The sequence below is a fragment of the Pollachius pollachius genome (assembly GCF_949987615.1).
Source record: "Pollachius pollachius genome assembly, chromosome: 14".
NCBI lineage: Eukaryota > Metazoa > Chordata > Actinopteri > Gadiformes > Gadidae > Pollachius > Pollachius pollachius.
The window spans coordinates 8,306,513-8,318,989 of NC_136947.1; the positions used below are offsets into that span (position 1 = coordinate 8,306,513).

General features: G+C 45.0%; 1 protein-coding gene across 1 annotated transcript in view; it reads right to left on the minus strand.

Moving 5' to 3' along the window:
* Window positions 1–12,477, minus strand: part of asic1c (acid-sensing (proton-gated) ion channel 1c) — a gene marked incomplete at both ends in the record, with an annotated part of 65,022 nt that overhangs the window by 8,656 nt on the left and 43,889 nt on the right. Inside the window, 2 exons of the mRNA XM_079750177.1 lie at window positions 394–521; window positions 1,289–1,439. Coding sequence (XP_079606303.1) covers window positions 394–521; window positions 1,289–1,439 — 279 coding nt within the window. The remainder of the gene's footprint in view (window positions 1–393; window positions 522–1,288; window positions 1,440–12,477) is intronic.

Here is a 12,477-nt window from a genome sequence, read left to right on the forward strand (position 1 = left end):
CAAATTATTAAATTGCAATTAAAAAATTATTAAATTGCGTGCTTGAATCTTCTCCCGTCCTATCAGTGGAGCTCAGCCCACCAGAGCACCTTGTTTCCATCTCAAGATCCTCCATCCGAGTTTCATGCACACATGGACTAAAAAGCAGAGGTGTTTTGAGTCCAGGGCCCCCATGACACAGAGGGGGGGTGGAGTACAAGTAGGGTGGAGGGGTGGAGTTTAAGCATAGAAGAGGGGTCAGTGTGTGTGTGAGTGGAATGGGGGGTGGGGGGAAGATGCTGAGCGACACATGGAGGTCTGAGAAGCGGAGGTGGTGTTTGAAGGTGGTGACGATGGTGCTGGTTGGAAGGAAGGGGGAGGTGGTGGTGGTGCGCAAGACCAAATGTTAGCTACCAGTTGCTGTTGACATGACACAAAGGTTTGAAAACCAGGCGCAACGCCGAACCCCAGCTGGTCGATGAAGGGCGGTTCGTCCTGGCTGTGGATCTGGACCTTGATGCCCGCTTCGTACGAGGTCTCGTCTGTGGACACAGCAGGACAGACACAATGAGACAAACGGCCTCACGCCGGCCCTACAGAGGCACAGCGGCATTATGGGTTACCTCTCAGGTGGCCAGCAAGGACTGGGCAAAAAATAAATGCTGGAAGGGTAGCAGGGAGGATGGTGTTCTTTGGCAAGGCTAACATACATTGACATCATCATTGCCATTCATGAATAATGTATTGGGTTATTTTTCTGGGTCATGAAATGCTTTTACCTGCATTTTATTACGTCTTTATAAGCTTTTATTTACTTTATTAATACCGTCCATTGTTCAAAAAAATTGTTCATATCAAACTTTATTTTTATAGCGAATAAATAAATAAAATGGATTATTACGTTATTATCAATACGTTATTATCAAGCAGTATCATCAAACCACACTGAAAACAGTTAAAGGTCCCATGGCATGCCACCAGGTGTGGTGTGATTAGCCGTTACAAGCCATTTTGGAAATCTGTCCCTTATGACATCACAGGTGGGCGTGTCCACCTAGATGTGTGTTGGATAGATCAGTCTACCAGCCTACCCAGTGGACTGTAGCAAACGTTGCTCATCTATCCGTCACACATCTAGGTGGACACGCCCACCTGTGATGTCATAAGGAACAGATTTCCAAAACGGCTTGTAACGGCTAATCAACCCACACCTGGTGGCATGTCATGGGACCTTTAAGCTAGCCCGGTAACAGGTGTCCTTTCAAAATGAAAGCATCAGCACTAGAAGACGCAAACGTTAATGACCGACCTGTTTCTCCCCACACGGGCAGGTACTCGTCCTGCTGGATGTCCAGCATGATCTCCAGGCCGTTCCCCGTACCTCCCTTCAGCGTGGTCAACAGCGGGTTCCCGTCCAGACCGGAGTTGAAGGTGTAACACTTTCCGTAGCGTGTGTAAATCTGGGGTTGAGAAAAAGGGAAATGCATTCATTGGGTGGGAGGAGGTAGAGCGGGTCGGCTGGTAACCAGAAGGTTGCTAGTTCGATCCCCAGCTCCTCCTAGCCGAGTGTCGAGGTGTCCCTGAGCAAGACACCACACCCTAACTGCTCCCGACGAGCTGGCTGTCGCCTTGAGTGGCCACTGGTTAGAAAAGCACTGAATAAATAAAGTCCATTCACCTTTTTCCATTCATTGTAATACAATTGTTACCCATGTTATTTGAATGGCAACTGAGATGATTGCTGGAAACAGAGCTGATTTATATATTTCTTATCATTATAGGATTTGGTTAGCGAGCCATCAAGATGGAAGCTTTACGTTTCCTCGTAATAAATGTGATTCATTGATGTGTTCTGTGTTGTCCTTTTTTTTTGCAGCCAAGCTCCCCGACTCTGAGACAAACAGCATTAAATTTTTGAGATTGTTTGACCTAAAGGTGGAGCCACAGCAGATAATAATAATTTGTGGTAAAGATATTGTTCATGCACTGTGAACATGATTGGTTTGTGACTGTTGAAAAACACAGCCCACAAAAGGCATTGTGGGTTTGCTTTGTGAAGACATAAGGAAACACAACAGCAGGGCTTCCAACTACAAGGACTGCTTATGTCCATCTTTGAACACCCAAAACAAACATTTCCACACGCGCACATCAACCCACACACCAACACACACACACACACACACACACACACACACACACACACACCTTGATATTTGCACATGACCAGGAAACTTACTATGAAATGAAGGTGAACTACAAAAGAAAATACAGAAGTATGATTTATTTTCTATCCACCTATATGGACAAGGTTAGTTGGATGGGAACAGAGTTATCCATTTACCAATTAAGTAACTAAGGGAACGGGAGGGAATCCATTCATATATATATATATATCGTGTTCGAAGGGCAACATACGAAATAAACGAATAAATTAGCGTTGCTGATTTCTAATGTCTGAATTATTAATGCTGCCATCGTTCCTTTCCTGGAGTTGTTGTCACTGACGCACAATGAGAGACTCACAGCTAGAGAAATCCCCTAGCAGCAGCAGACACACTGTGATGAATATGAAGACGGATGATTCCTGTCTTCGGGTCCTGTGAGACGGAGGTGATTACGGTGATTACCGTTAGCAAAAATGTGATGAAAGTGAAAAAATACATACTGCGTGTGTTTGTGTTGTAGTGTATATAGGGGTGTCAAGGTTTATATTTGTGTGTGTGTGTGTGTGTGCGTGCGTGCGTGCGTGCGTGCGTGCCTGTGTTTCTGTGTGTGTCATAGTGTATGTGTGTGGGTGTCAGCGTGTATGTGTGTGTGTCAGAGTTTATATGTGTGGGTTAGTGTGTGTGTGTGGGTGTCTGTGTGTGTGTGTGTGTCAGCACACAGTGTGATGTCAGTGCATGTTTGTGTGTCACTGTCCATGTCTGTGTGTGCCGTATATGTGTGTGGTTGTCAGGGTGTATGTGTGTGGGTGTCATTGTGTATATGGTTATCAGGGTGTATGTGTGTGTCAGAGTGTATGTGGGTTAGCGTGTATATGTGTGGTTGTTAGGGTGTAAGTGTGTGTGTGTGTGTGTTAGCGTGTTTGTGTGTGTTTGTATGTGTGTATGTGTGTGGGTGTCAGCGTGTGTGTGTGGGTGTCAGTGTTTTTGTGTGCTTGTGTGTGTCAGCGTGTGCATCAGTGTGCATGTCTGTGTGTCAGTGTGTGTGGGCGTGTGTGGTTGTCAGGGTATATGTGTATATTTGTGTGTGTGTGTGTGTGCATGTGTGCGTGTGTGTGTGTGTGTGTTAGCGTTTATATGTTTGGTTGTCAGAGTGTATGTGTGTGGATGTCAGCGTGTGTGTGTGTGTTGGTGTCAACGTGTCTGTGGGTGTCAGGGTGTATGTGTGTGTGGGTGTATGCATGTGGCTGTCAGGGCCTTTGATTGTGCAGCAACACATCGAGACTAAAACTCACAAAACATATGAGACAAAGAAAATATGTTGCTCTGCCATTTTGACACCTCACCGAAACATGCCTGGATACAGGAGGCAAGCCCTCCCCCAGCCCCCATTTTTAACACACCCAGTCAACCACCGTCACATCGGCAACACACCACAAACACCGCGGCTCTGTACATACTGTGCTGAAGTTCCTGTAGGTGCACACCTCCCCGCGGAACCTGCACTCGAGCAGCATACGCTCCAATTGGTGCCCCAACCTGCCCATCATCTCGGTGGTGTTGACGTCAGAGTCCGGGGGCGGGCTGTAGTCGCTGAAGTCCAGCAGGCCCAACAGGCCGTGCTTGTGGTCCTCCTGGAGGATGGCCAGGCCGGTCGCCATGACCGTGTGGTTAGGGTGCATGAGGTCCATCCAGTAGCCGCCGTGGTACAGGTCGTCCTGGGTCAGGCTCGACACGCGGAACACGTTCTTGTTGCAGAAGGTGACCGCGGGGAAGGACATGTTGTGGGCCCACACCATGTAGATCTTGGTGACTGCGGGGTAGGACAACAGGTAGAAGATGCGGTTCCACGACCAGGTGACCAGCATGGCCACGCACACGCAGAAGGCCAGCAGCCAGAGAGCCCGCTGTGGTCCGGACTTCTCCAACGTGAATACAAACCTCAGCCCGTGGATCTTGGTCCTCCTCATGAAAGCCAGGGTGATCTCCTTCCACGTTGTCCTGAGGGCGGTGGTCTCTAGGCCCCTGAGGGGGGCATCCTTCTGGGCTTCAGGAGTTTTGTGGGGCGCGAAGGAGACGGAGGCAGATTTGGTTGGGGTTAACATGGTGACGGTTCACAGGTGGGTGGCTCCTGCCAAAATATGCAGCTTCACTTTACAATCCTCGGCTGTTTCAACTGACGCATACAGTTTGAATTTGAAGCCTGATTGGGAAAAAAGCATTTCAGTCTTGATCAGGATCTTATTTTGAAGGAATCAGAGAGCAGTGTGGTCCTTCTGTCCGGAAATGGAAGAAGTGTGCCTGGGAGACATAAACAAAGAAACTATTCCCCTCAGGCATTTAAGGCTGATTTAGATAATGATCCCTTTATTGGAGTAAAAGAACAAAACACTGAATCGATCCAGTAGTGGGAATAGTAAAGCAGAGCCATCAGCATACCTTCGTCCATAGATACATGGATGTGATAATTGCAGATGTAAGCCGAGACATCAGTCCAAGAGGAAAGGAGTTGGAAACCTCCCCCCCCTGAAAAAAATAATATAAACCTACCCTGTTATCTCAGGTCTTCCATCTCCCTCTCCTTATTCCAGATAATTACACATTTTGGTGACTTCTCCTTCAGTCCAGCAGTCACCTAGAGCCAGACACCTTTCTGTGCCTCTCCTAAGCTGGAGGGAAGCTGTTTCCAGCCTGTTGTCTTGCCGTCTGCCTTTCGAAGGCTGGAGGGATGCTGTTTCCAGCCGGTTGGCGTGCAGTCTGCACCGAGATACAGAGAGCCAGTTGCTCCACAGCCTAGCGACTGGCGAATGGAGAACGAGGTGGAGTCAGAGAAGGGAATTGTTTTCTTCTCCCAGTGATGGAGTAGAGCTCCAGTCCTATATTTTATTTATATCAGGGGTGTTATAGTCTCGCTTTTCACTACCAAATCTTCGCCCAGGGGGTGGTCAAAAGCCAGCCCTCAGATTCTTTATCCTTCTTTATCCTTCAGGGATCAATAAAAACTGTTCATATTTGATAACTTTGCAGTAAATCAGTAATATTATAAATTTGTTTTTCTCAAATTCGTTGTTGAATGATTGAAAAATATTGATAGTTGTTATGGATTTTTTGTCTTTCAACCATAACTGTGGGCTACAGAAACCCAGCGAGGCATTCCATCTTACAGTCTAATTGGATCCAACTGAATGGTCCCTGACTTTGATCAGAATACCGACAGGACGAATGGTCGGAGTGCAGAAACTACCTTCACTGTATCTGTGTTGTAGGTTTAATTTAGCTGTTCAGCTGTTTAACATGTAATACATTACAAATGTGATATATATGCATATGTATTGGTAAAAATGTAGCCTTGTGTATGTGTATCCATGTTTGATAATGGTAATCACTTGTATATAATATATTATATAAACAATTTTACAAATTAATATATATTATTATATACATTTTGTGCACAGCAAATAACCACCTTCAGGGCAAATATGTTATATTCTATAAGCTATAACATAGAATATATTTGGCATGAACGATATTAATAAGCATATTGGTAAAATCATTAATTGTATCTTTGTGAGAACAAGGAGATGTAAACACACAAGAGATAAGAGCTTAAGGTCATTAAAAAGGAAAAAGTTTTTTGCATCCACACAACGTTTTCAGAGCTATCTTCGTCCACACGGAAACGCACCAACCAGTGAAAATGGTGTAGTAAGTATACCCGGCCAGTAGGCGGCAGTGTTCCTTTCTGCTAAAATATACAAATAAACATTAAAGAAAACCGCGAGCCTGCGTACAACGGCTTCAGATCAGCGTGTCGCTATTGTTTTAAAAAAGTTACGGTTTCACCCGTCCACACGGCAAGGACTGCGTTTTAAGAGACAAAAAAGGTTATAAAAGTCTCCGCTTTCAGTGCCCAAAATCTCCGTTGCCGTGTGGAGGCAAGGCAAAACCGCAGCAAAACGCCTTAAGAACCTCAGGCACTGTGTGAACCGGACCTCAATAACAGATTAGAATGAACGTAATACATTCAGACTAGATGGCAAGTCTTTGAGCTGCTCAAAATGTTTCAAGACCAGGGTAAACACCACCATTCCAGCATCAACATTGGGAGCAGCAGAAAACTGTGCAGCCCATCAAAATCCACCTGCCAGCTGTACAGTTCTAATGGCACGAAGGGTTTTATTACAAAGTCTCAGGGACCGGATAGGCCTAAGCTAGAAACATAAACTTGAGATGGGGCATGATAACAGTTTGACAGCATTCAATGTCTTTATGTCAGCACCTGCCTGTCATAAATCATCTGCAGACTGCTTCTGCTTCAAACTTTGGACGCCATGCCAACACATCATGATGAACAGCAGACAGATTGAGTGAGGATGTCCCTCTTTATGGGATACGAGTAGCACTTGTGTTTAAAGCATTCAAATGGTGTCTCACAGGGTACCACGAATAACGGCCTCAGATACAGCTGTTGGTTTATTGCCCTTTTTGTGATTGTGTATCACGCCAAATAACAACACAGATGTACTAGAACGAGCCAAATCCCAACCATGGCTGTTGGGATGCCTGTACAAAACCATGGCTGTACAAAAGTACAGCAATCCTTGTTTAATGTTATTTATCGTTAGCGCTTGCAACAGAAGCATATTTTTTACGAGATCATAGTGGAGGTGTCGGGTAGAACTTCATACTTGATTATTACTGCGAGTACTATCCAGAAGCAGCCATGTGCTCCCTGTGTGTTTATTTAGCAAACACAAATTCACACAAAACATCAATAGAAAAAGAAAAATTAACGGAATTTCACTATTTTTGAAATAATAGCAAGTCATAATACCACATTTACTGAAAAAAACATTTATAATGTATTTAATTGGTTTTCCCTTTCTATGATGGTAAATGTGTCCATTTCAAGAATTCAATCCCACGCATCACATGTAGTACCCTCACAGGCCACCAGGGGCACACGCAACACAGGGTGAAATACACCGGCCTGTTCAACACCCATCGGGTGCTTTTGTGCCGAATAACAGTCTCCAACCCTTTAAGATCATTAGCATTCAGGGTTGAACACAGCCTGTCGTTGGACACAAAAGAGTACTAAGCTCTCCATTTTAAACTATAAATCAATCTCATCATGGATGAATACTCAGAGGAAACCTAATAAATTTCTTCTCCATTACTATCAGAGAGGTCAAAATGTCACATTCTTACGGATTAGCTCTATTGTTTTCCTTTCCGCTCAATTCCTTGTTTGAAGCGTATCAATGCAGACACATTTAACCATTAGGCGTACTTCCCCAGATGTATTTATCAAAGGACCCCCGTGAGGTGAGAGTCAATCGCACCGGTTAGTCCCAGTGTTGTCTCCTGCTCAGCAGTTTGGACTGTATTATGTTTCAGGATCCGTTCGAACCTGCGACGCCCAGAGTCACATCGACGCTCCGCATCACGTTTACCCCCTGTTCCCCTGGCTCCTGGTTCATCTGTTGAATGAAATCCTATCAGCGAGGTGCAAATTAGAGCAGCCGCTTTTTAAACCGTTGAGACCCAATCCTCCCCACAGAGCCCTTCAGGACCAGTCAAAGTCAAAGATGCCCTGATTGGTTTGGTTGACCATTAAACTATCACTGAAGCCACATTTATCTAAGGAGTTCTTAGTCGTGGCAGAGGACACTTCTATGAACCAATGAAAGCACGAGGAATTCCTGTTTTCAGGGTAATGGAAACTAATACATTTGAAATACATTTGTTTATCATTTCTCCAGAAAGTAAATAAGGCATTCTGCTGACACTATTACGACTGCATTTATGGCTGCTAGAGAGCATGTATTTGTACTTATGTAGTATTAGGAATAACATTGAACTAAGACCTATATTGCATTGGTATCCATTAAAATACAGCCTCTCTCTCTCTCTCTCTCTCTCTCTCTCTCTCTCTCTCTCTCTCTCTCTCTCTCTCTCTCTCTCTCTCTCTCTCTCTCGTCGACCACCTGACTTTTGCATTGAAGGAAAACAAGCAGCGAGAGATGTAGAATAACAGAATAATGAATAAAGAATAAAGATATAGAATAATGATACCTGCCTAAGTGATGGCACCAGATACGTTAATTTAGGCCAACTTGTTACACTGTTACACCTTTTAAGGATGGGCTGGACTTTCTCAGCTTGTCAGAGAGAAGTCTCTCTCCCATCTGATGTGGGGGCTCAGCTGAACCCCTGGGGTCTAATTAGGAACAGAAGAGAGTTCTGGCTTTGCTGCTGCCTGGGCCGGGGAGAATGGCCTACAAGCAGATATCTGAAAGCAATTAGACACACGCACGCACACACACTTGCAGGGAAAAGATGGAGAAGAGAAAGAAAAACATGCTTATGGATATAGCCAACAAGTGTAAAAAAAACGCATTATTTTTTACCATATATATATATATATATATATAGGCCTATATCCACAATTTTGACAGTGGTAGCTTTCCATTCGCACCCAATAATAGACCAGGATCAGTCTATTGGTGAGTGCAATATGTGTTTGCTGAATTATTACCAATAAGAGATGAATCACAAAGTCTCATTAAAACAAATACAAATCTGGAGCATGAAGATGAAATCCCCTGCAAACATTACCACTCACAAAATTATCATACGCATCGAAAAAAGTGAGGGTCCCGCTGTCACAATTTGGCTTGACGACAACTTTTGAGGAAAGGGAGACACCTAGTGGCTGGTCTCTGAAACAACACGTTGTTACCAAAGCTTCAAACGACGACCCAAATCGTACGGCGTGACTCACCGCAATCAGGAAGCCATTCTCCGCCCGTAGTAAGTGTTCAGACTGCACCCAAAGGCATGCATCTGCGCCGTTCTCACTATTCATACACCGCGTCTGTGGACATTAAGGCCGCGGGCGTCTCTCCTCCGTCATTGTCGGGGACAGATTGCCGGTGTGAATGGAAGCGTCACAGAGACGTCTCGCGTCATCATGAACCCTGAAATGTGGCTTCCCTACTAATTAGCAGCCTGTCAAAATCAGTTCTTCAGGAGAATTCACTTTGTCGTGTGTGTGTGTGTGTGTGTGTGTGTGTGTGTGTGTGTGTGTGTGTGTGTGTGTGTGTGTGTGTGTGTGTGTGTGTGTGTAGGCCTACGCGCGGGGGGGGATGTTATCATTCCAACAGCGTAAGGATCATGTATTTTCTAAAATGTTCCGGTCACTGTTGTTTTCAATTCAGAGGACGTGTTTCCTCCATAACTAATGAAAAAGACAGGAGTTGCAAAACGCCCGCTCCTCTTGGCAGACGTCTAGGAGGGTGGGCGTCTTGTATCCGTAAATCACAGCTTGGGTTACACACGTCCTCTCCCACTCCCTCCTATGGGCGTCGGGTGAATCCATCTACAATAACACGACGGTGCTGCCACTCACTGCGTCGCCCCCGGTCACGCTTTGATAACCTTGCAAACTCACTCAAGATTTCCCCCTACTCAACTCCATCCGTTATCTCCCCAAATGTTCTTATCTGGGTTTTCATAGTGTGTGTGTTGGGGGGGGGGGGGGGGGGGGAGACAACGACTTTGTTCTAAAAGTTCAGAGTTAATGTGGTCAAAGTTATGTTTTCTTTAATCGCGTTGAAGTATCACTAAGGGGGAGTCGAGCTCGGAGCTTACTTTGTGTTTTGTGATTTTCTCATGCCTAACACCCTCTTTACAATTGTTGTCAAAGGGGAACTCGATTTACTTGGAATAAGATACACAACATGAAGGGGTTTTATTGGGCTTATTGGCTTAGAGACCGCGATATAGATCCCATATGCCATTAGGGGGGAGCAAAGGCAAATATTAGAGGTAATGCTAGAGCAAAGCACATCTAAAACCACAGGTCGGCTTTAATCAAAGGTTTCACATGTGGCAATCAGAATCCAACCATGCAGGTAAGTATGGTGCTATCAAAGCACATTATAATTCTCAAATGATCCAACATCTATACACTGCATTTAATGCATTCCAGAAGACAGAGAATCGATAAGTGGTGGTCAGCTGGTTTATGCCAACAGCTGGTTTATGCTAACGATTCTGCTGGCTTTAGAGAGGGAACACATGAGCCAAGCAGGCTAATTAAGCAAAGAGGGCTCTGTCAGTTGACACCTCCAGTGTCTGCCTGCGGCAACGCTTCCATTTCAATGGACAACTCCGCAGAAAATGCAGCGACTTGCAGAGCGCCAGCCCCCGGCCACCCCACCACCACCAGCCGTGGATTCGTTTTCCATTCCTCTTCACTGCCATTGATCTCATCGCCAATATTGCACTTAGAGAAACGGTGGCTCCCAGGCCGGCCCCGACCGGGCCCCTGAGTAATGGGACAACCCTGCTCGCTGTTGGCTCCGTGGTGGCCCACCTGCTTTCACTGTGTTTGCGTTGTTTGTTTTCACCATCGGCTTTAAGATACATCAACCTCTTCCTCATGCCTGAGGTGTGGCGCTATTCTTATTCAGAGTCTCTCTATATGTCTCTTAATGTGTCTGCCCAATTCAGCGTCTATGCACCAGCTGGCTTAGCTCCAAGCCTACGCGAATAGCAATAAACGTTGCTTCTCACCTGTCCCACTGCCACCTTTATCCGTTTAAACAGTGTTTTACCCCTGGCCTGTGTTTTTTAACCCAACATATTCAACCTTCTTTCCGTCTCCCTGTGTATGCTCTGGCATTTCCCTCTCTAACTCTATCTTTTTCTATCGATGTACTCAAGTGAACTTGACGTGCAGGGTAAATGGGCTGCATTTATACAGCGCTTTTTTTTGCAGCGCCACTCAAAGTGCTTTACAATATTGCCTAACATTCACCCATTCATGCACACATTCACACACCGACAGCGGTTTCAACCATGCAAGACGACAGCCAGCTCGTCGGGAGCAGTTAGGGTGAGGTGTCTTGCTCAGGGACACCTCGACACTCGTCGAGTGTTCATAGACGCGCTTCTTGTAATGTCCTGGAGTCCTGTGTCCTATCTCTTCCAAGAGGCCGGCTCTCTTTCCAACTCTGCCTCAAAACTCCATTCAGCCACCCATACTAACCCATGATTTGATTTTTAAAGATCAGCCCCTTGGTAATTGTTTAAAAGGAGACAAGTTGGTCCCCACACAACATACACTTAAATCACTCCACAGCGTGTTATGGAGATAGATGTGTTAGTATCAGCTACCTGTATTTTTTCTGGCACAGTAAAAAAGCACTAAGCAGGCGATCAATATCCTAATGCAATGATGCTGAGCTCACAATGCGGCGTCCAAAGATGTATTCACTGGATGCTGATTTATTTAGTCATGGAAAAGCATGCTGGCCTTGCTCAGATGGAAGCATGGAAGTATATGCATCTGGGTATTAACGAGGCGATCAATCACACAGCAGTTTAAACATTGTGAAGAAATGAGAGGGGGTTTCTGGGATCCACATGGATAATCAAATAATGTCCCAGTGAGAAATGTACAAGACCACTCCGACAATCCATCAACCGTCTCGTTTTGCGTAACGTTCAACGTCGCACACGGTTGAGCCCTTTGTTCATTTTACGGAAAGGCTGGTCGCAGGAAGTAACGATTACAACTCAACGAAATGACTCAACTTGACTCTTGAATTAATCCAAGGACACACAAGGCCATCCTCAGAAATATTTATAGCGCATGTTTTTATTTGTTTTTTCCTACATTTCAGCAATCTACCATCTGTCAGCTTCGGCTTGTTTTCCTTGGTGAGTTGCAGCATGCTCATCGAATTACTTTCATTACCGACTGCAGAGGGAATAATTGCGATTTGGGTGGTGATATTTTCTCTCCAGGACTTCTTAATATCAATGCACACAAGTCATTAGAGGGAAACATATGGTCCTGTTTCAAGTGCATTACTTGCAGGGTGGTAGTTTCCCATTTCGAGACACATTGCATACAGCCATAATAAACAACCTAAGATTACATTGGCAAACACTAAAAACACCTATACGAATATATATGCACTTCCAATGGTTTCAAACCGTGGCTGTACACAGTAAATGTTTTTAAGTATACGTGTACATGTGCTACCTAAGCACCCATTCAAAATAAATATTATTACAGTGATGGTGTTATAACTGGGATAGCTGCGTCAAATCACCACTCAATGTTTCCCATAACAAGCCCCTGGACACTCGTTGGTCTGTTTGGAGCGCTCCACTTAGACTACATTTCTCTTTGGCTCCTCAACATTTCTCCTGGACTACCTGTTGGCTGCGTTCAACACATTTAAAGCATTTTCTTTTTTTGTCACGATAAGCTGTCTGAATGCTGTTGTCCTCCCCTGTTCTTGAGGCCCTTTAT